Source organism: Engystomops pustulosus, chromosome 4 (assembly GCF_040894005.1).
Source record: "Engystomops pustulosus chromosome 4, aEngPut4.maternal, whole genome shotgun sequence".
NCBI classification, from domain to species: Eukaryota; Metazoa; Chordata; class Amphibia; order Anura; family Leptodactylidae; genus Engystomops; species Engystomops pustulosus.
The window spans coordinates 213165069-213190565 of record NC_092414.1 but is presented as its reverse complement, the minus strand read 5'-3'; the positions used below and the strand labels follow the sequence as shown (position 1 = coordinate 213190565).

Genomic DNA, 25497 nt, shown 5'->3' with positions numbered 1-25497 from the left:
GAGCCAGCTCAATAAGAAGAGCCGGAATTCCCATCACTAGCTGACAGGCTGTAATCAGTCAGAGTCCCTGAGCTCCATGCAGGGGGCGTGGCTACAGACAGAAATCTCAGCTCCATGATCTCACACAAAAATCCAAGATGGCGGCCCAACCCTAGGTCAGAAGGGGCAACTGAAATTGTGTACAGCAGGACTGATAGAGACAATTTGGACTTATATCTGTGAGATGCTGTATTTTTGTTAATAACAGTGATTAGAGAATGTGTTATTGTGTTATCCTGAGAACAAATAAGAAACTTGTCTTCATGGGAGGAATAGCCCTTTAAGAACTAAAAGCCCCTGAAATTACAACCAAGTTTCAGGATTGTCCTCCAGTATATACTGTATATATCTACTACATCAGTGAGACAACCCTTAAAAATACATATTATTATAGTCTAAAATGTAACCCCTTATCCTTCGTCCCCATAAACACTGAGGTAATAGACATAGGGGCAGATTTACTTACCCGGTCCATTTGCGATCCACCGCGCGTTCTCTGCGGTGGATTCGGGTCCGGCCGGGATTTATTAAGGTAGTTCCTCCTCCGTCCACCAGGTGGCGCTGCTGCGCTGAAAAGCATCTGAACGCGCTGGAGTTCACCGGCTCGGGCTGAGTGAAGGTAAGCGCGTCCCGAGCGACACATTTTCCGTTCTTAAATGCAGCGTTTTTTCAGAATCCGTCGGGTTTTCTTACGGCCACGCCCCCCGATTTCCGTTGCGTGCATGCCAGTGCCAATGCGCTACAATCCGATCGCGTGCGCCAAAATCCCGGGGCAATTCAGGGAAAATCGGCGCAAATCGGAAATATTCGGGTAACACGTCGGGAAAACGCGAATCGGGCCCTTAGTAAATGACCCCCCATTATCTTACAAAAAAAGCGGTACACCCCTCACATATTTGGAAATATTTTATTATATAATTTTACAGGATCGTGGACATCACTCAATCTTCACAGGTTACACCCGCTGCAATCTTATTCCACTCCTCCTCCGTGAGGACATCACGGAGTTGATGGATGTTAGAGACCTTTAGCTCCTCCACCTTCTAATGAGGAACCTCCACAGATGACCCTTAGGGTTCAGGTCTGGAATATTTAGGTTTATAATAATTCTTTATTTATATAGCGCACACAGATTACGCAGCGCTGCACAAGCATGTCAAATTGGTCCCTGTCCCCATGGGGCTCACAATCTAAACAGCCTAACAGTATGTTTTGAAGTGTGGGAGGAAACCGGAGTACCCGGAGGAAACCCACGCAAACACGGAGAGAACATACAAACTCTTTGCAGATGTTGACCTGAGTGGGATTCGAACCCAGGACTCCAGTGCTGCAAGGCAGAAGTGCTACTCACTCCGCCACCGTGCCGCCCCGGTTTGAGTTCTTAGGGTTAAGATATGTTGGAATATTTTGCGTGGCCACCATCTTGAGCATGGAGATCACCAACTCAATCTTCACAGATGGAATCTTCTTCCGCTCCTCCTACGTGAGGACATCACGGAGCTGCTGGATGTTAGAGACCTTGAGCTCCTCCACCTTCCAATGAGGAGGCTCTACAGATGACCCTTAGGGTTTAGGTCTGGAGACATGCTTGGCCCTTTACAGCACCTTTACCCTAAATTTCTTGCGGAAGACAGTGGTGGTCCTGGAGCTGTGTTTGGGGTCATTATCATGTTGGACAATACCCCACGGCCAAGTTGACCAAAGGAGTGGATCGTGTATATCACAATACATGGTGTCTTCATGGTTCCATTAATGAGCTGTATCTCTCCACAGTCAACAACAAGCCCCCCCCCCCCAAGCCATGACGCTCCCACCACCATGCTTGACTGTAGACACAACGCACTTTGTCCTCGTCACCTGCTTACAGCCACCACCACACACCGGACACCATCAGAACCAAGTAGGTTTATCTTGGTCCCACCAGCCCAGAGGAGATGGTGCCAGACATGTCCACATTTAACCTCCATAGAAATGAGCCCAGTTATACACTGTACATCCTGCTGATATCACATGAGCCAAGATACCATTAGCTTCACCCATCTTTCCCCAGGAACACATGAAATTTATAGAATTTTATGCAGAATTTGTAGGAAATTTTGGGTTCTCTGATAAAACAAATCACGCCGATTCCATAAAATATAAATAAATAGATTTATTAAATAGAAATTCCATATAAAATGACATCATCTGCTCTGTAATAATTGTACAATCTGTAGTCATCGCAATCATCTCATACTGTACATCTCACGCACTCTTTGCATATTGTTGCTCATTCATACTACCCGTGTCGACCCTCATCCACCCCATTTCCTAGTAGTCCGGTCAGCTGCTCCTCCTCATGTAGAGGGGCTTTGAGTTACGTGACTCCTGCTGTTTGAGGTGGAAGAGGTGGTGAGGTACTGGATATGGCCACTAGTGGGCACTGGGTTTCAGGGCTCCATGACTTGTCCAATGAATAGTAGGGAACCTGGAGGAGAAAATGAAAGATTGTAAGTGATGTGTATATCAATCAATCATTCTTACTTCAAAGTAATGTGTGGCATCTCCCAGGTAGCTGATAGCACAACTATGATCCTGTCCTGATACCTAACTATGCTATCAATAACATTAGATTTGATATTTTATAATACTGTATAGTTATTTTCTAGGAACAGTCATGGGGTAGACAACTACCCCCAAAGGCTATCACTGGACCTAATGAGTTGTGCGTGAGATATAGAAATTAGAAAGAAATTTCAAAGAAGAAAATTTTTCCATGGAATGTTTAAGGTTTATCAATCATTAGTGAGTTAGGGTCTTTTACTGTACCCATTGCGGTCCCTAAAAAGTTATTGCCTGAAATATGGACAACGGAAAGAAATGTATCCCCATATATAGCATTTAACAAGGAATGCAAAAGGTTTAGCATCATAAACCAGTTCTGCGTGATGAAATGGCCTGTCTATGGACCCATTGCGGTTCCTTCAGAATCTACCATGAACTTGTCACTATTGTCTCTACCTTTGAACAACAGCTCCATCCTCTCAATGTACAAATTAACAACATATTATAATTAGAGGGTCTTAAACAGATCGTGAAGTGAGGATTGTGGGTATGTCAAGGCCACTACTACTGTAATATTTATCTAAAATATATTACTTTAGAACTCTGTAAATAATTCTACATTTTAGGTCCTTAAATTATCATCTTTATATCTATTGCTACACACAAAATGGATCACTCTTTGTATTTTTAGTATTCTATTGATGAATATAGCCAGCCACCACCAGGGGGCAGGTATCTGTTAGGTGTGTATATGATAGACCTCACCTGTTGGATTGTGCCTGATGATGAACAAAAATGGGCGATCCATGATGACTTCAAGAGGGGCCATTCTGGCCAGAAGAATTGCAGCTGCGAAATGAGAAAATATGATATATGATGTGTCCATCAACCTCATATTACACTACACATGGGTCATTTTGTCCACAAGGTGCCCTCCCATATGCCCGAGGTAACTAAACCTATCCCGTGGTGCCTACTTTGCTTCTCACCCACAAGTCCAATGTGTGAGAAGAGTCACTTTCTTACCGGTTGCAGATGAAGCTTTTGTCCCACTCTCCGTCACCTCCACCTTGACTTTCTGGAATGCCTCCGATACATGGAGAGGTCTTTCAGCTATAAATAAAAAAAATAATTTAGTTTAAACTGAGGAAAACTGATTTTGAAGTTGTCCACGTCTATGGCAAGTTCCTCTCTTCATGATAGTGCTACACGGGACACTACTTACATGATAATCGGCTAAAGTCTGCTCGTTCTGCGGAGAACATGTCTGTGACTCCAAGACGTTGAAGAGGACTCTTGAGGTTGACTTCACTTGTCAGAGAGAACCTAGGAACACAAGGTAAACGTGAGTCTAGAATGATGACCATCTGGAAAGTTAGATGGTCCAATGTTTGAGGACCAAGGATGGCCCAAGATGAATGTTCCTCAAACATTGTCACACCTGCTGGTCAATATGTGCAGAACTGACGCATTTGGTCAAGAACTTGGTCAACAGATAGCCAAAATGTAACTTACTTTGGCAAAACAAAAAGGCGTGTTGATCTCCTCATACTTTCTTTCCATTGGGTGATGAGTTCAGGGGTCAGGATGTCGGTGATGGTGGACAGTGGCACGCCTTTCTCATAAGGAGCAGCGATCAACATGCTGATCTCATCCCCTTCATATGGCAGCTCAATGACGTCATAATACTCCCCCTCTGGAGTTTCTAGTTCACCTGCAGAGACCATATCAGTTGTTAACCCATTGCTCTACTACTTTCCAGTAGGATACAGAATACAGTAAATCTGTAGGCACTTACTGTAGTTGTACTTGGCGGTGTTTTCCATCATCTGTACTTGCACCTGGGAGCCATCGGCGCGGTAGAACGGCCTCTCATGGGTTTCTTTCTCTGGAAAGGGGAGGACCCATTTGCCATCAAAGTGGACAGCACTGAGCAGGACCAGACGGGTAAGTGGAGGAATAGAGTTACTTCCCAATAAGTCCTGGATCATACCTAGTCATGAGAAATAGAGTCACAACGATTAGAAGAAAGACAAGAAGTTGACATGTAGCAACGTGTGACCATAGTCATTCTCCATTCTTACCATCTGTCTGGTTCTCCACCCATTGGTTCAGGATGTCCTTGGCTTGAGGGTCGGTGAAGTTGACTTGAGTGACGTGTCTTCGAAAAGTAGAGTAGAAACGCTGAAGGAAACCTGGCGTCAACTCAAGATCCCGCTGAACAAACAGTCCGTCTGCTACGTGGACAGATTTTGTGTTGTCTCCGGAGGCGAGCGAGCCGCAGATCTTCTCCCTCAGTTTACGGAGAGATGTGGAGACAGTTCGCTCTGAATGAAGGAAGAGTCAATCGTGAGTGGAAGGTCTACAAAACTGTATGAGAAGGAGATGTCTGATCTCATGAACCAGAAATAATAGGATGCAATAGGGTGACTTCTGGGGCACTGTCCTCAATGAAATGTCAATATCTTACCTGAAAACCCATAATTCAGGACCTCTCGCAGCTGTCCCATGGTTTTTCCAGCTGTCCCATACTGTAGAATGTTTAATGCCGAGGATACCCCATAGGGTGAGAAGCCTAAATTTTTATCCTTGTTCTCTTGTAGGATTTCCTTGAATAAGCGCACCCCAAAATTGGTATCTTGCTTGGCCACGTGGGTTACAGATTTTGGGTGTAAGGCAAACACGGTCCATGAGAGCAGGACAAGTATCAGCAACCTGTGGGGACATACAGAGGTGAGTATCTATAGTTATAGGGAACATACAGAGGTGAGTATCTATAGTCAGAGGGAACATACAGAGGTGAGTATCTATAGTTATAGGGAACATACAGAGGTGAGTATCTATAGTCAGAGGGAACATACAGAGGTGAGTATCTATAGTCAGAGGGAACATACAGAGGTGAGTATCTATAGTTATAGGGAACATACAGAGGTGAGTATCTATAGTTATAGGGAACATACAGAGATGAGTATCTATAGTCAGAGGGAACATACAGAGGTGAGTATCTATAGTTATAGGGAACATACAGAGGTGAGTATCTATAGTCAGAGGGAACATACAGAGGTGAGTATCTATAGTCAGAGGGGACATACTGAGATGAGTATCTATAGTCAGAGGGAACATACAGAGGTGAGTATCTATAGTTATAGGGAACATACAGAAGTGAGTATCTATAGTCAGAGGGAACATACAGAGGTGAGTATCTATAGTCAGAGGGAACATACAGAGGTGAGTATCTATAGTCAGAGGGAACATACAGAAGTGAGTATCTATAGTCAGAGGGAACATACAGAGGTGAGTATCTATAGTCAGAGGGAACATACAGAAGTGAGTATCTATAGTTATAGGGAACATACAGAGGTGAGTATCTATAGTCAGAGGGAACATACAGAGGTGAGTATCTATAGTTATAGGGAACATACTGAGGTGAGTATCTATAGTCAGAGGGAACATACAGAGGTGAGTATCTATAGTCAGAGGGAACATACAGAGGTGAGTATCTATAGTTATAGGGAACATACAGAGGTGAGTATCTATAGTTATAGGGAACATACAGAGGTGAGTATCTATAGTTATAGGGAACATACAGAGGTGAGTATCTATAGTTATAGGGAACATACAGAGGTGAGTATCTATAGTCAGAGGGAACATACAGAGGTGAGTATCTATAGTCAGAGGGGACATACTGAGATGAGTATCTATAGTCAGAGGGAACATACAGAGGTGAGTATCTATAGCCAGAGGGAACATACAGAGGTGAGTATCTATAGTCAGAGGGAACATACAGAAGTGAGTATCTATAGTCAGAGGGAACATACAGAGGTGAGTATCTATAGTCAGAGGGAACATACAGAAGTGAGTATCTATAGTTATAGGGAACATACAGAGGTGAGTATCTATAGTCAGAGGGAACATACAGAGGTGAGTATCTATAGTTATAGGGAACATACTGAGGTGAGTATCTATAGTCAGAGGGAACATACAGAGGTGAGTATCTATAGTTATAGGGAACATACAGAGGTGAGTATCTATAGTCAGAGGGAACATACAGAGGTGAGTATCTATAGTCAGAGGGGACATACTGAGATGAGTATCTATAGTCAGAGGGAACATACAGAGGTGAGTATCTATAGTCAGAGGGAACATACAGAGGTGAGTATCTATAGTCAGAGGGGACATACAGAGGTGAGTATCTATAGTCAGAGGGGACATACTGAGGTGAGTATCTATAGTCAGAGGGAACATACAGAGGTGAGTATCTATAGTCAGAGGGGACATACTGAGATGAGTATCTATAGTTATAGGGGACATACAGAGGTGAGTATCTATAGTTATAGGGAACATACAGAGGTGAGTATCTATAGTCAGAGGGAACATACAGAAGTGAGTATCTATAGTCAGAGGGAACATACAGAGGTGAGTATCTATAGTCAGAGGGAACATACAGAGGTGAGTATCTATAGTCAGAGGGAACATAGTGAGATGAGTATCTATAGTTATAGGGAACATACAGAGGCGAGTATCTATAGTCAGAGGGAACATACAGAGGTGAGTATCTATAGTTATAGGGAACATACAGAGGTGAGTATCTATAGTTATAGGGAACATACAGAGATGAGTATCTATAGTTATAGGGAACATACAGAGGTGAGTATCTATAGTTATAGGGAACATACAGAGATGAGTATCTATAGTTATAGGGAACATACAGAGGTGAGTATCTATAGTCAGAGGGAACATACAGAGGTGAGTATCTATAGTTATAGGGAACATACAGAGGTGAGTATCTATAGTCAGAGGGAACATACAGAGGTGAGTATCTATAGTCAGAGGGAACATACAGAGGTGAGTATCTATAGTTATAGGGAACATACTGAGATGAGTATCTATAGTTATAGGGAACATACAGAGGTGAGTATCTATAGTTATAGGGAACATACAGAGGTGAGTATCTATAGTTATAGGGAACATACAGAGGTGAGTATCTATAGTTATAGGGAACATACAGAGGTGAGTATCTATAGTCAGAGGGAACATACAGAGGTGAGTATCTATAGTTATAGGGAACATACAGAGGTGAGTATCTATAGTCAGAGGGGACATACAGAGGTGAGTATCTATAGTCAGAGGGAACATACTGAGATGAGTATCTATAGTTATAGGGAACATACAGAGGTGAGTATCTATAGTTATAGGGAACATACAGAGGTGAGTATCTATAGTCAGAGGGAACATACAGAGGTGAGTATCTATAGTTATATGGAACATACAGAGGTGAGTATCTATAGTCAGAGGGAACATACAGAAGTGAGTATCTATAGTCAGAGGGGACATACAGAGGTGAGTATCTATAGTCAGAGGGGACATACTGAGATGAGTATCTATAGTCAGAGGGAACATACAGAGGTGAGGATCTATAGTCAGAGGGAACATACAGAGGTGAGTATCTATAGTCAGAGGGAACATACAGAGGTGAGTATCTATAGTTATAGGGAACATACAGAGGTGAGTATCTATAGTTATAGGGAACATACAGAGGTGAGTATCTATAGTCAGAGGGAACATACAGAGGTGAGTATCTATAGTCAGAGGGAACATACAGAGGTGAGTATCTATAGTCAGAGGGGACATACAGAGGTGAGGATCTATAGTCAGAGGGAACATACAGAGGTGAGTATCTATAGTCAGAGGGAACATACAGAAGTGAGTATCTATAGTCAGAGGGAACATACAGAGGTGAGTATCTATAGTCAGAGGGAACATACAGAAGTGAGTATCTATAGTCAGAGGGAACATACAGAGGTGAGTATCTATAGTCAGAGGGGACATACTGAGATGAGTATCTATAGTCAGAGGGAACATACAGAGGTGAGGATCTATAGTCAGAGGGAACATACAGAGGTGAGTATCTATAGTCAGAGGGAACATACAGAGGTGAGTATCTATAGTTATAGGGAACATACAGAGGTGAGTATCTATAGTCAGAGGGAACATACAGAGGTGAGTATCTATAGTCAGAGGGAACATACAGAGGTGAGTATCTATAGTCAGAGGGGACATACTGAGATGAGTATCTATAGTCAGAGGGAACATACAGAGGTGAGGATCTATAGTCAGAGGGAACATACAGAGGTGAGTATCTATAGTCAGAGGGAACATACAGAGGTGAGTATCTATAGTTATAGGGAACATACAGAGGTGAGTATCTATAGTCAGAGGGAACATACAGAGGTGAGTATCTATAGTTATAGGGAACATACTGAGATGAGTATCTATAGTTATAGGGAACATACAGAGGTGAGTATCTATAGTTATAGGGAACATACAGAGGTGAGTATCTATAGTCAGAGGGAACCGCAATGGGTGCATGAAGTATCCCGCCCTCGTCACAAAAACATAATCTATACTTTGGGCAAATGGTTGATGTCATATCACTCATATCCTTCCCCATGTTACTGATCTCAAAAATCTATCAATGTTTGGAGTCCAAAATTGCAATAGGCCCCAAATTTGACCCCATTACCATCCCCTTCATAATATTTTTCAGACTAATAATTATTTTGAAGCTAACAAACTCACATTTCTATGGTTACCCCCCACGGTTCCTTTGATATGTTCCAAAAGCTGAGCTTTACCTTCCATATTATAAAACAACATAAAAAGTTGCAAATAATGAATTGCACTAATTTTCACTTACACCGGTCACATCCAACAAAGTATCCCAAAATCTGCCCAAACCCAACAGCTTAGCTCTACACGGGTAGCTAACATAGTAATGTGGCAACTGGCTAAACTTTTGATGCAGCTTTGGATGTGAATGGAGAATAGTATAAATAATCAGTTTCAAATAAATTAAAGTTTACTTTTAAGTTGTGTAAAGTTCCCCAAACTTCCCCTGTCCCTGTGAGGTCCACTTACCGTGCGTTAAAAGCCATTTCTCTGAAGTTGTGCGGAGGTGATAGTAGGTGCAGCGCTCCGCTATATACTGGCAGTACTAGGGAGAGTCTGGCTGCTGTGTGTATGTGAGTGTGACCCAGCCTGGAATTTATATCCCGTCCTGCCGCCCCCGGGAAGGGGGGGTGTTTCCTAATACATGTGGAAAGCTCATGCTCAGTCTGGCCGTCCCAGATGTGAATAATAGCTGCAGCTTGCGGTGTGTGATTGTTCATGCTGCCATATTTAGTGATCTGTCAGTAATGTGTGACGTCACCCGCAGACATGTATAGCTATGGGGGCTATTATTATTACTGGAAGCCTTATAATACACTGCATGCAGGGAGTCTGGGCTCCAAGATAAAACCCAACAGGAAACAGAGGGCACTAGACGATAGCCCCAAATACATCAGACATACTATATACATTTTATGATTGACCTTATAGTAAATTTTTCCCTTCTGCAAAATGTGCTAAATTTATCACATGTCCCGAAATAATGTCAATGCACTATTACTACTGCTACTATTACTACTACTACCACTGCTGCTATTACTACTACTACTACCACTACCGCATCTACCACTACCCCTATTACTACTACTGCTATTACAGCCACTGCATCTATTACTACTACTACCGCTAATAATGCTACCACCACTACGCTACTACCACTACCGCTACTACTACTACTACCACTGCTGCTATTACTACTACTACTACCACTACCGCATCTACCACTACTGCTATTACTACTACTGCTATTACAGCCACTGCATCTATTACTACTACTACTACCACTACTGCTATTACTACTACTGCTATTACAGCCACTGCATCTATTACTACTACTACCACTGCTGCTATTACTACTACTACTACCACTACCGCATCTACCACTACTGCTATTACTACTACTGCTATTACAGCCACTGCATCGATTACTACTACTACTACCACTACTGCTATTACTACTACTGCTATTACAGCCACTGCATCTATTACTACTACTACCACTACTGCTATTACTACTACTGCTATTACAGCCACTGCATCTATTACTACTACTACCACTACTGCTATTACTACTACTGCTATTACAGCCACTGCATCTATTACTACTACTACCACTACTGATATTACTACTACTGCTATTACAGCCACTGCATCTATTACTACTACTACCACTACTGCTATTACTACTACTGCTATTACAGCCACTGCATCTATTACTACTACTACCACTGCTGCTATTACTACTACTACTACCACTACCGCATCTACCACTACTGCTATTACTACTACTACTGCTATTACAGCCACTGCATCTATTACTACTACTACTACCACTACTGCTATTACTACTACTGCTATTACAGCCACTGCATCTATTACTACTACTACCACTACTGCTATTACTACTACTGCTATTACAGCCACTGCATCTATTACTACTACTACCACTACTGCTATTACTACTACTGCTATTACAGCCACTGCATCTATTACTACTACTACCACTACTGCTATTACTACTACTGCTACCACTACCGCATCTACCACTACCCCTATTACTACTACCGCTATTACTACTACCGCTACTACTACTACTACTGCTATTACAGCCACTGCATCTATTACTACTACTACCACTACTGCTATTACTACTACTGCTATTACAGCCACTACTACCACTACCGCTATTACTACTACTACCACTAACACTATTACATCTACAGTTATTACTACTACTGCAAATACTACTACCACTTGTACTATTACTAATGCTACTACCATTACTACTACTATCATTACCACTACTACGATTACTTCTCCTGCTATTACTACTACTGCTAATACTACCACTGCATCTATTACTACTACCACTTTCAGTACTACTACTCCAACCACTTGTATTATTACTACTGCTACTACCATTACTACTACTAGTATTACCACTATTGCTACTACTTCTATGGCTATTACTACTACTGCTAATACTATTACCACTACTACAATTACTTCTACTGTTATTACTACTACTACCACCACTGCATCTATTAGTACTACCAATATCATTACTACTTTACGACTACCAATTCAACCACCACTACTACCACTCGTACTTTTACTATTGCTACTACCATTACTACTACTATTACCACTACTGCTATTACTTTTACTGGTATTATTACTACTGTTACATCTGTTGTTAGTACTATTATTAGTACTACTACTACTGCTTCTGATATTACTCATTCCACTGTCACAACTACTACTACTACCAGTATTACTATTGCCACTTCTACAGTTACTGCTTCTACTAAAACTAATATTACCAACTTACTAACCATTACCAGTATTAGTAATAATAAGAACTATTACTTCTACTACTATCCCCATTCATTAATTCACCATACCTTCAAAAAATTTCTGTGATACACAGACACTGAAAAATATAGGGGGGGATTTATCATACGATTGTGCACTGCGTTGTAAATGCCGTTATTCATCACTATTCAGTATGTATCATTGTGTATATGTATCTACGTGCTTCCCTTTACTGTATTGTCTATCAGTCTTACCCCGGCGTCTGTATGGATCCTATGTGTTTACCTGTTGTGGGGTGATGTAACGTCTGCAGGGCACGGTATACATTATCCGGGTGTGATGTCACTTGTTTGACATGACTCATGGAGAAAGCGTTCTTCAGTGGAATGAATGGCCATCAGCTAATGTACAACACATGTGTCCAGGAGGATCTCAGGAAGCCGTATAAAGGGGAATCTTACAAGAGATAAGGCCGATCCCTATGCCTCTCTCCATAGAACGTGCTCTCACTAGTGTGCGGAGAGGCAGGAGGACCATGGGACCAGCGTATGGGAATTACGGAGATCCAACCACCCATTAGAGAGAACAGGACCTCCCAATATCATGATCCCGAAGATCCCACCAGTCGGAATCTCTCACCGATCAGTTAGTCATCCTTAAATACTTGGAACAACCTCTTTAAGGCAGTGATATTATTGCTTGTAATTGGGTGACTTTATAGTGGTATCATATGGAATATTTAGGACAGTACTGTCTCCAAAGTCCCGTTGGTCTCCATAAGTTTCCCCTCATCATGGATGATCTATCTCTGGAAATATTCATATATCATCAAGCATGTGCGATGTGTCAGGAAGTACAATCTGTACATGTATCCTGGGTGATAATGGGCCCGGTTTGCCTATAAATAGTAGTCGTAGTCATGACATGGTCGAGTATTTGTTATAGTAAGGTTTTTCTGTGGTCACTTGGAAGCTGACTAAGGCTTGGGAAGAGGATTCTCAGAATACATAAGAACATTCTCCGATGGAAAGTTTGGACGGGGTTTGGGGTGTTAGGTTTGAGTCATGGACTGTCGGAGCCCTGTCAAGTAGCAGAGGGGAATCCTCCACATCACTTAGTTCTCACAGTTCCTCTCGAAACAGGACTCCACCCCTGTCAGTGAATGTCTCGCCGGGTTCCATGGTCAAACGAGGAGCAACACGTGACCTTCTGCAGTGTTTAAGAGGTTGAGATCGCCAAGTTTTTTTTCCACAGACATTTGGAAGAGAAGTTTTTTTTGGATTAACTTCCCATGAGGCAGAGTTTCAATTTGGATGATAGACAAAGAGAACTTTATAAAGGATGGGGGATCCATATTAAACAACCCAAACCAGTTCCCATTTTTTTTATTCCGAACCCGGAATCCAAGACTAAGACACAATTTTCAGACCTAGGCCAGAACCCAATGTAGTTTGACCCTAAGCACTCTGACCAGGTTGAATAATTCAGATATCAGTTCCCAAAATAAACACCCTATAATTTCAGATCCCAAATTGAGACCCAAATGCAAATAGACCCTAGAAAAGTCCTCAAAAATATAGACTCCAGAATTCTGAGCTCAAGCAGAGATTAATGGCCAGACTGGTTCACATAATTTAGGTTGCAGTCCCGAAAGTATAGACCCAAGACGCCATGATTCAGAACCCAGATCCAAATATCAGGGTTAGGAGAGATTACATACTTTACATCCCAGATCACTTAATTCAGACCAGATTAAATAGTCCAAAAATATAGGCATCCACCACAGATAAAGGCTCCAGACTCCATTATTCAGACCCCAGGCCTAGATGAAGACCTAGACGTGATCACATCATTCAGATCTCAGCCCCAGACCTGATCACATAATGTTGACTTGAAAAACCCAAAATCTAGAGCCCAGAGCCAAAAAAGGCACCAGATATCAAAGACAATAAAGATGGCTTGCTGGCAGTGTCGGACTGGCCCACCAGAGTAACAGAGGATCCTCCGGTGGGCCCTGTCTCAACCCAATACTGAACCCCAGAGGTCCATCAGAAAACATCACAATTTGAAGGCTGCTAGAGTATATTTCCTGGGGGATATTGAAGTGTGGGCCCCAGATTGATTTTCTCTGGTGGGTCTAAGGAAACCCAGTCTGACACTGCTTGCTGGGGTCATGTATACCAGCTTCAACTGAGCCAAGTGTACTTGTGTGCGGAGAAGTGAGGGGACATAGCAGCTACTATATGTGCGTTGCCTGCATCAAGGTTCTGCCAGGATCATCTGACCATTTGATGTTTTTCTGATTTTCCTTAGCTTCTGACAGATGTAACAGGTAATGGTTGACTTCCATCAACCACACCTTACCATGGCCCCAAGCCTTCATTGTCCTTAAGCTACGCTATAATTATGTGCATTGCCTGCCTAGCAAGTCTAGACCTTGTCATATGCCTCCTATTGCAATGTGGGAGCTTCCATTGTGTTATCTAGGTTCAAATCTTTGATGGTTTTGATTGTTTGGCCTTCCAATGACCATGAATTATCTGTTCATTAAAACTGATATTGGGATATTTGGGGGTTGGGGACCAGCTTCCTGATGCTTATAGTGAAATTTCATCATACTCTTAGCGGCCAGACCTATAAGGTTGATGGTAGACTCCGTCGATGGTGACATAATCATTTTGGCAACCATTTATGCCAAACCGGTTCTAGACGAGATCACTACTCACACATGGAATCACAATTATCAATATGTGTCATTTGAACACTTATATTCAGTGAGATTTTCCCAGCTGATAAGCAAGTCCACCACGCCGACGTCCTCAGTTATCAACTCCCAATATTAATATGTGCTCTGAGTCACTTTCTTGGAAGGAAATCAATAAAAAACGACACTACTCATCAGAAATTAGCAACTGTACGCTGAGGATTGCTGCCAGCATCATGCGTCAGTCTTCAGGCGTTGGGTATATCCGAAGACTCTTACATAACTCGACCACAAAAACTTTGATGCTTCTCATTAAGGGACTCATTTCGACTAAACTGAAATTATTTTTGGGGAAAGTAATTTTAACTTTAGTATAAATTAGTAGTCAGATTATCGTAAAGACGTTGAACCTTCTTCCATATGTTCTACTCAGGTATATGAAGATCACAGAAGGCGGGCTTCAATCTCTTCTGTAGACTACCTAATTTTCCAGCTATTGTACTATGACGCATGACAAGATGCTGCATGATGGTTGCTTCCATTGACTTGGGTCAGGCTAAAAAATGTCTGCCAGATTCTACCGGCAGAGGATTAAACATCCCACCACCCAATAGTTTAGTAAAACCTTGATCCTATGTGTTGGGTATTTCAATTGCTTAGATGCTGAGAATGTCTACTAAGTGTAACCCAACTGTTCATAGAAGACTAAACATCACATTCGCAATAGTTTTGCTTCTGTAAGTTTTATTGCTTTCGAGGCGGCTGGAAATGTTTACCAAATTCTAGTAGATGAAGACTAAGCATCTCACCACCCAATAGTTTAGTTAAACTTTGATCTTATGTAATGGTCATTTCCATTGCTTAGACGCAGGCTGAAGATGACTACTAAATTTAACCCAACTGTTCGTAGAAGACTAAACATTCCCCCACACAATAGTTTTTTGCTTCTATCATTTATGTTGCTTTTAGACAGAATTAAAATGTTTACCAGATTCTACTGGATGAAGATCAAGCATCAGTCATGGGTGTCCCTGCGATCCACGTCTCGGATCACAGGCATACCCGTGCCCCTCTCCGTGGCGGCACGACCCCCCAGCCCTCACCTCTCCACGTTCCTGCTCCCTCCTCGTCTGGTAAGCATGAATGTCCCTGCTCCCTAGGATACGCGCGTGCCGGCTCTCGAAGATTTAAATGGCCAGCGCATCGCTGATTGGCACTGGCACTTCCGGGTTTTCCATAAAGGCCGGCGTCTCCCATCAACCCCCGCTGGATTTTTGAGCTACCAGACTTAGAGAATGCTTCTGATGCGTGTTCCCATTGTTTCTTGTTCTCCAGCCTTGATCTCCTGTTGTGACCTTGGATCTGACCCTGACTTTGCACCTCTGCCGCCTGTCTTGAACTTCTGCCTGCGCTTGACCACGAGATTGTCTGCCGATCCTGTAGCTCGGGTGCCCGATACACCCTGCCGCAGCAAAACCATCCTGCTTTGCAGTAGGCTCTGGTGAAGACCAGGTGCCACTTAGATTTCAGTCCCAGGTGTTGGCTAGTGTCATCGTCCACGGTGGTCTAGGGGGTTCACTGACCCAGAACCCTGACCGCATCCCACCACCCAAAAGTTTAGTAATACTTCGATCCTATGTGATGGCTATTTCCATTGCTTTGAGGCAAACTGAGGATGTGTACTAAATTTAACCCAACTGTTTGAAGAAGACTAAGCATCCCACCACCCAATAGTCCTGTTGCTTTTATTAGTTCTTGTGTTTATTATCATGTGGCATGAGGTCCATGGACAAGGTCGATGGAGATCCTTGCTCAGGGAGGCTAATACTAGAGATAAGTGGAGGCACAAGAACCAAGAGTGGATGGAAATTTGTATAAATTAAAGAAAAATCTCAACAGTTAGCATATTTCTAAAAGAGAAATTTTAAATATATATATTTTAATCAGCAGCAGTACAAATCCTAGTGGTGCCATCACAGGAACAAATTGTGGGTCTAGAAGTTGATTCTTCATTGTCAGTACAGAAGCCTGTGGTTCCTAAGTGGGACAAACCCCTTGATTATTGCCACTTTGTAGTAGATGTTCCACCAACATGGTGGACGCATTACGGATTCAGCGCCAGAAGGTGTAGGAGATAACTCATCACTAGTCAGTGTCAGTCCGGAGCAGCAGAGATGTTACTGTGTTATGAAAGATTGTGCATTCAACAGGAATTAAAAGGATTGAAAGTTTCTCGTTATAATGACTGTGCACACAATAAGGATTGTGTAATGGACGTGACCCCGACAACTCCCTCAGAAGAGCAACACTGTCACTGTGACCGGCTGTGACTCAGTCCTGTTGTAAGGAAGCTCCAAAATATCATAAAGATTTTGGGGACAGGGACACGCTGACACTTAGGGGGTACAGGACAGGGACACGATAACACTTGGGGGACAGGGACATGCTGACACTTGGGGGACAGGACAGGGACACGCTGACACTTGGGGGACAGGACAGGGACCCGCTGACACTTGGGGGGACAGGACAGGGACACGCTGACACTTGGGGGACAGGACAGGGACACGCTGACACTTGGGGGGACAGGACAGGGACACGCTGACACTTGGGGGACAGAACATGGACACGCTGACACTTGGGGGACAGAACATGGACACGCTGACACTTGGGGGGACAGGACAGGGACAGGCTGACACTTGGGGGACAGGACAGGCACACGCTGACACTTGGGGGACAGGACAGGGACACGGTGACACTTGGGGGACAGGACAGGGACACGGTGACACTTGGGGGACAGGACAGGGACACGCTGACACTTGGGGGACAGGGCAGGGACACGCTGACACTTGGGGGACAGGACAGGGACACGCTGACACTTGGGGGACAGGACAGGGACACGCTGACACTTGGGGGACAGGACAGGGACACGCTGACACTTGGGGGGACAGGACAGGGACACGCTGACACTTGGGGGACAGGACAGGGACACGCTGACACTTGGGGGACAGGACAGGGACACGCTGACACTTGGGGGGACAGGACAGGGACACGCTGACACTTGGGGGACAGGACAGGGACACGCTGACACTTGGGGGACAGGACAGGGACACGCTGACACTTGGGGGACAGGACAGGGACACGCTGACACTTGGGGGACAGGACAGGGACACGCTGACACTTGGGGGGACAGTACAGGGACACGCTGACACTTGGGGGACAGGACAGGGACACACTGACACTTGAAGGCACAGGACAGGGACACGCTGACACTTGGGGGACAGGACAGGGACACGCTGACACTTGGGGGACAGGACAGGGACACGCTGACACTTGGGGGGACAGGACAGGGACATGCTGACACTTGGGGGGACAGGGACACGCTGACACTTGGGGGGACAGGACAGGGACACGCTGACACTTGGGGGACAGGACAGGGACACGCTGACACTTGGGGGGGTAGGACAGGGACACGCTGACACTTGGGGGACAGGACAGGGACACGCTGACACTTGGGGGACAGGACAGGGACACGCTGACACTTGGGGGGACAGGACAGGGACACGCTGACACTTGTGAGACAGGACAGGGAAACGCGGACACTTGGGAGGAAAGGACAGGACAGGGACACGCTGACACTTGGGGGACAGGACAGGGACACGCTGACACTTGGGGGGACAGGACAGGGACACGCTGACACTTGGGGGACAGGACAGGGACACGCTGACACTTGGGGGGACAGGACAGGGACACGCTGACACTTGGGGGACAGGACAGGGACACGCTGACACTTGGGGGACAGGACAGGGACACGCTGACACTTGGGGGACAGGACAGGGACACGCTGACACTTGGGGGGACAGGACAGGGACACGCTGACACTTGGGGGACAGGACAGGGACACGCTGACACTTGGGGGACAGGACAGGGACACGCTGACACTTGGGGGACAGGACAGGGACACGCTGACACTTGGGGGACAGGACAGGGACACGCTGACACTTGGGGGACAGGACAGGGACACGCTGACACTTGGGGGGACAGGACAGGGACACGCTGACACTTGGGGGACAGGACAGGGAAACGCTGACACTTGGGGGACAGGACAGGGACACGCTGACACTTGGGGGGGTAGGACAGGGACACGCTGACACTTGGGGGACAGGACAGGGACACGCTGACACTTGGGGGACAGGACAGGGACACGCTGACACTTGGGGGGGTAGGACAGGGACACGCTGACACTTGGGGGACAGGACAGGGACACGCTGACACTTGGGGGGACAGGACAGTGACTATCCCTAGACTATCCCTGGGGTCAGCGGCCCCTCCCGGCAGTCTCTCTGTGAGACATCTGACACACATGTGGGATGTTTTGTGTGGGTTTCTGTTTGTCTCCATCTCCATAACTCCTCTATAAATAGTCTCGCCCGTCCTCTCGTGGCTTCTCGTGTGTTGTCAGGGCGAGCACAGCCTGGGAACGGGTGGAGCGCTGGAGGAGATGTAACCGCTCCTTATATATAGAGCCATTGATCCTTGTATTACAGCATTAGGTCCAGATGCGGAGCTGAGGGAAAACTCTATCCCCGCAGGGTCTAAGTCACCGGACCGGGGCCATTGTGTATGTTAGTAGAACCAGGGCTGTAAAAATGGATTTATATTACAGGATTCTCCTCACACTGCTGTGCTCTTAGCTCTCTGCACTCTCTGTGTATAGGTGTAGAGGCTGCTGATTAAACACTGCATTAGTTAGTAAAGGGCAGGGGGAAAGGGTATGATTGGACACACTGGCTGCACGGGTGCACAGAGCACAGCAGTGTGAGGACACACACCCAGTACAATCCTAGAAAGTAAATCCATATATCACAGTCCTGCTGCTACTAATAACATACACAAAGGTCTGATTATACAACTCTCCAGGGACAATACATAACACTGGCTGCATGGGTGTACAGAGCACAGCAGTGTGAGGACATCCCCCCCAGTACAATCCTAGAAAATAAATCCATATATCACAGTCCTGCTGCTACTAATAACATACACAAAGGTCTGATTACACAGCTCTCCAGGGACAATACATAACACTGGCTGCAGTCTGTAGGGTCACACGTGATGCCATGTAGTCAGTGTCTCCTGCTGCACTGGAAGAAGTGAGTATCTTCCCTGTGTCATCACTCTCATCATCTCCCGTCACCAGTAACAAGCCCAGAGCCGTACAAGATGTTACATAAGATGTGAGACAACTACAAGGATGTACAGGGGATCCCAGCATCAGAATATAGAGAGAATGACCTCTGCCCTCTCTGTGCATGCTGGGTGTAGTAGTACCTGAGGATACGTGAGCTATGCACCTCAGCTATGTGGTGCAGACACCAGGGATACGTCATTACTATGCGGATTATCTAATTACTTGCGGATAATGAGCGGCAGGTTATTATGTGAGATGATATAATGACTTCTTATTACATCAGGGCGAGGCCCAGAAATAGCCCTGACGCCAGCAGCCGCCCCCATTACATCCACAGAAACATCTATTATACCCCTATATACCTCTCCTACTACTACCAGCAACAGCAGGGATGATGGGGGTTATTCTCTTCACCTAATGAAGATGAGAACCACATGACTCCTTCCAATACTCTTCTGTATATCTATAATTAACTATCCATTATCATCTATCCTCTCTCTCTATCTATCTATCTCATCTGTCTATCTATCTATCTATCTATCTATCTCATATCCAGGGGTGTACCAAGCCTGTCTGCTGCCTGAGGCGAACCATAGAAAGACGCCCTTCCCCCCATATATGTAATATATCAGATACAGCGTGGAAAATAGATACAGCGTACCTTCATGTAGTATAAAATAGATACAGCGTACCTCCATGTAGTATAAAATAGATACAGCGTACCTCCATGTAGTATAAAATAGATACAGCGTACCTCCATGTAGTATAAAATAGATACAGCGTACCTCCATGTAGTATAAAATAGATACAGCGTGCCGCGATGTAGTATTAAATAGATACAGCATGGAACCTTGTATTATAAAATGCATACAGCGTGCTGCCATGTAGTATAAAATGCATACAGCATGCTGCCACGTAATATAAAATGCATACAGTGGGCCGCCACGTAATATAAAATGCATACAGCGTGCCGCCATGTAGTATAAAATGCATACAGCGTGCCGCCATGTAGTATAAAATGCATACAGCGTGCCGCCATGTAGTATAAAATGCATACAGCGTGCCACCGTGTAGTATAAAACTAAAATTTGCAATTATTTCAGGGCTTCTACGCCACTGACATGGTGCAGAAACCCTGGATGTGCCAGCCGACTGTCAGGGTGGGAAGTGCCGGCCAGCGGGAGGGTGATGCCATGTACATGTGCCGGGGTGCGGGCGGATGATATGCTGCCTGGCGGGATGTAATGGAGCAGTGCCGGCCAGCATGTACATGCACATATTGGAGTAGTGCCGGCCCGCAGGCATGTGCTTGTGCAAGGGAATGGGCGGAGGATGTGGCGCCCATCGGGACGCACGGAGCAGTGCCGGCGGCAGGCATGTACATGTGCTGGGGGGCGGGCAGAGGATGTTCCCTCCGGCCGGACAACACTGGAAGTGCCGGCCGGCAGGCATGTAAATGTGCCGGGGGCGGGCGGAGGATATGCAGGCGGGATGCCATGGTTAAGTGCCGGCCGGCAGGTACGTGTGTTGGAGGGTGGGCAGGGGATGTGCCAGCGGGCTGGACCATGTGGCGGACGGAAGCCCGACGCCGCCCCCTCACCCAGCAGGATGCGTGCCGCCTGAGGCGAGATTCTCAACTCGCCTCATGGCAGGTGCGCCCCTGCTCATATCTATCTATGTATCTATCTATCTATCTATCTAGAGAAAAAGAAAGTCCAAGGCAGCACAACACAAAGACCTGGGTGCAAAATCTGGATATCCGTGGCACGGACCAAATGATGTATATGCAAGGAAGGCAGCAGCACTCCAGTAGGTAGAATAAATCAGGGTGATCTTTTATTTCAGATGCGACGTTTCGGTGTATCCACCTTTTTCAAGCATACAACATAGTGACCAGTGTTTCTATATATGGACCAACCCACATCCTGATTGGTCAAACAATTGTTTGTGCAATAATTTGATACAAAGACAATTTTCAGTATACATTAATGTGGTACATAATAGATCAATATTAACAGATAAAGTGCAAGTGCTACAGTGAAAATTGTGCATATAGTGCATTTTAAAAGCAATAGTAGTTCGCTGCTAGTATAGGACCGCCCCATCGCCATTGATCAAATTCATGTAGATTAGAAGGTAGCTACCATGGAAACGTACCGAGCCCGGGAAAACAGCGCCTCTTGTGTCATATCCGGTTGAGACCGGAAGTCAGGTGTGTCACCTGATCGCTAGTCAGCCGCGCATGCGCACGGCATTACCTGAGGCTCAGCGGCCATATTGGTTGAGGGAGCCAGACGAAGGATGTAAAGGTAAGTATTTAATTGAAGTAATTGAATGATTTGGGGACCGGATACATACTGTAAGAACAGTGTGTAGTTCGTGGGGCAAGTGGGTCATTGCGGATCCGCGAAGTAGCAGATCCACATGTGCCCTCTTATCGTCCCATCGGTCCCTGACAGGGAGGGGGACAAGAGCTTGTCCGATTGGAAGCCGCAGTGAGAACCGGACACACACTGTGTGAACAGTGTGTTAACACGGGGGCTAATGGAGCACCTCAGAGCCACAAGTCTGTAGTTCCGTGCGTGTCTCCTTCTCGTCCCACGGTTCTCACTATATGCGGACAAAGATAAGAGAGGAGAAGGAAAATGGAGAATAAAGAAGAGAGGTCGCTATGGTTCCGGGAGGGAGTTTCGGTTGTAGCCAACAATAATTTGAATAGCCAAGAGTTTTTGCCGACGTATGGGGTCTTTGGGTCCAGCCATAGGAGGATCTAGAGCAAAACAAACGAGAGTTGTAAGATTAGTACAGTAAAAACAGGAGGGAGATATCTCCTACATTGGTACACTTATTACTTTCAGAGGAGCCAGGAATGTTATGGCGGAGTGTACAAGTGAGCACCAACCTGTTAACATGAGCACATTATATGATGGAAGTAAGGTTGAATTCAATATTTAAACCCTGGGGTTGTAGTGATTGTAAGCGGTGTATCCACTCCAGTTCTTTTTTCCTAAGTATATATTCCCTATTACCCCCTCTCCTGAGGGGGGGGATGCGATCAATGATTTGACATTTCAAATCAGATTCTTTATGACCTTTGTCAGTAAAATGTCTACTGACTGGTAGGTCCAGTCTCTTTTTCCGAATGGTATACCTGTGTTGTGTTAACCTAGTCTTCAGGTCAAGGGTGGTTTCACCCACGTAAATCAGATTGCATGGGCATGATAGCTTATATACTACAAAATCACTGTTGCAGTCCAGATAATGCTTAATTTTGTAAGTGACGTCCTTGTGTGTGAATGTATTCCCTTTGATAATATAAGAGCAATTGATACATGTGCGACAAGGGAAACTGCCAACTCTAGGTATGCCAGTTAGAGTTTTTTGTATAGTTCTCCTCAAGGGGCCAACGTCTGATTTTACCAGGCAGTCCCTAATGTTTTTGGACCGTCTGTACGAGAGGAGCGGAGGGTTTTTGAACTCTGGGACGCCGGAGGGATCACTGGCCAATATTCGCCAGTGTTTGCGTATTGTGTCTGAGACCAGTGTGCTGTTATCGCTGAACGTGGACACAAATGGGATTCTAGGGGTCCCTGCCTTCTTTTGAGTGGGCAGTAGAAGAGAATCTCTGTCTTTGTTTTGTGCGGTAATCAGGTTTCTGTTGATGACACGTCTGGGGTAACCTCTTTGTTGGAATTTAGTGACCATTTGTTTTATATTCCTCTGGTACTTGTCATCGTCAGAAGAGATTCTTTTTACCCGTAAAAACTGACTGAGAGGAAGAGAGTCTAGCATGGGACGTGGGTGACTACTCTCATACCGTAAGAGGGTATTCCTGTCCGTAGGTTTCGTGTAAAGGTCCGTGGTAATCTTATTGTCAGTGAGTATGACTTGTACATCCAAAAACTGAATCCTCTCAGTAGAGTGGACTAGTGTGAATTTTATGTCTTGGTCAATGGTGTTTAAATATTCATGGAATTCAACGAGATTGTTGAGTGGGGCTGTCCAGAGGAGGAATATGTCGTCTATGTATCGCCACCACCTCCGGACGTGTTGGAAGTGGTGGGACACATAGACGTTCTCCTCCTCCAGGGCAGCCATGACAATATTCGCATAACAAGGGGCCATGCTAGCCCCCATGGCAACCCCCTTCTGTTGGATAAAAAAGTCCTCTCCAAACAGAAAATAGTTGTTAAGTAAAACCATTTTGAGTAATTCCAGAATAAACAGCATTTCTTGTTCATTAAAGTGCGACTGTCTTAGGCATTTTTCCACTACTCTGAGGCCAAGTACGTGATTGATAGATGTATATAAGGATACAACATCAAATGAGGCTAAAATGATGGAAGGGGTGTCTTCCAACTGAGTATCCTGTAATTTAAGTAGAAAATCCGACGTATCCTGTATGTATGAGCGACTGTTCACTGCAAAATCCCTGAGTACCCGGTCCAAAAAGACAGTGATGTGTGAAAAGATGGAATCATTCCCCGATACAATCGGGCGTCCGGGGGGATTTTCTAGGTTTTTATGGATTTTGGGCAGGACATAAATGACCGGGGTCACCGGATCATTAATCCATAGGTATTTATGTAGCTCTTCGCTAATAATGCCTGAATGTAGAGCCTCATCAAGGATATTTCTGATCCTTCGTGCTAACTCAAATTTGGGGTCTGTAGAGACCTGTTTGTAAGTGGATACATCAGCTAGCTGGCGACGGATCTCAGACACATATTGGGCCTTGTCCATGACGACGACAGCACCACCCTTATCCGCGGGTTTTATGACGATGTCGTCGTCATGGGCAAGGTCCCTGAGCGCCGCGACCTCTGGACTGGTCATATTGTGATGTGTTAAAGTGTTCTGTTGTTTCTGTCGTAGACAATGTATGTCATGTTTGACAGCTGTGGAGAAAGCCTCAATGGCTGGTACCTCTGAAGGGGGGGTGAAATTACTCTTGTTATATAAACCAAACTGTTTGGGGTTAAGGATCCCCTCCGTGGGGTCAGGGACCCCTTCTGTGTTAGAGCCTACTGTTGCACGATTATGGAACCAGTGTTTGAGTTTAATACTGCGTACAAGTTTACAAACATCCATTTCTAATTCAAACCAATTGGTGTAAGACCAAGGGCTAAATGATAGACCCTTTTGTAATACATTAATCTCGTCACATGATAAAGTCTTAGAGGAAATATTTACCACCGCTAGTTGAGTCACTTCTTCTTGTTGGTCGTGGATCGCTGTGGTTGGGTACGGCCCCTCATGGGTCTGTCTCTTTCGGAATCTGAAATGGTGTTTGCCCCCTCTCCTGGTTCGTCTGGAGCGTGGGGGCCTATTCCTAAAAAAGAAGAGGATGATTCTTCCCTTGGTGTGCTAGTAGAGTCCTGATTGTCGCCTTTTTTAGAGTTCCTATTGGGAGGGTTTCTGTTGTTGGATCCGCGTTTCTTTTTGCCACTTTCTCTGGTAGAGGGATTCGAAGGTTGAGTGTAGGAATTCTGCCATGCGTAAATTTTACCAGTACGGTAATCTTCAAGGTCTCGGGTCCATTTCATCCGTTTCGTTTGTTCCTGTTCAGCTTTATTCTGGGTGATTTTCAGTTGAATGGAGTCCATAAAGAGTTTGTAGTCATCATCCGTGAGGGTGTCTTTGAGTGTCAAACTCATAAGGGACATAGATTCTTGTACCTTACGAGTTTCTGATTGTAAAAATTCTATATTCAGCATTAATAGATCCAGTGAATATTTGTTAGATATTTGCATGAATTTCA

General features: G+C 44.9%; 1 protein-coding gene across 1 annotated transcript; it reads right to left on the bottom strand.

Annotated features, from left to right (window-relative positions):
• Window positions 1–2171: 2171 nt before the first annotated feature.
• On the bottom strand, window positions 2172–9657 carry SERPINE1 (serpin family E member 1). Its single transcript, XM_072149843.1, has 9 exons — window positions 9502–9657; window positions 5054–5298; window positions 4668–4910; window positions 4382–4576; window positions 4099–4297; window positions 3809–3909; window positions 3610–3696; window positions 3349–3432; window positions 2172–2506 (listed from the first exon to the last, which is right to left on the bottom strand). Exons 1-9 carry the CDS (start codon window positions 9516–9518, stop codon window positions 2469–2471), a joined length of 1209 nt encoding a protein of 402 aa, XP_072005944.1. The 5' UTR covers window positions 9519–9657; the 3' UTR covers window positions 2172–2468.
• Window positions 9658–25497: the final 15840 nt, after the last annotated feature.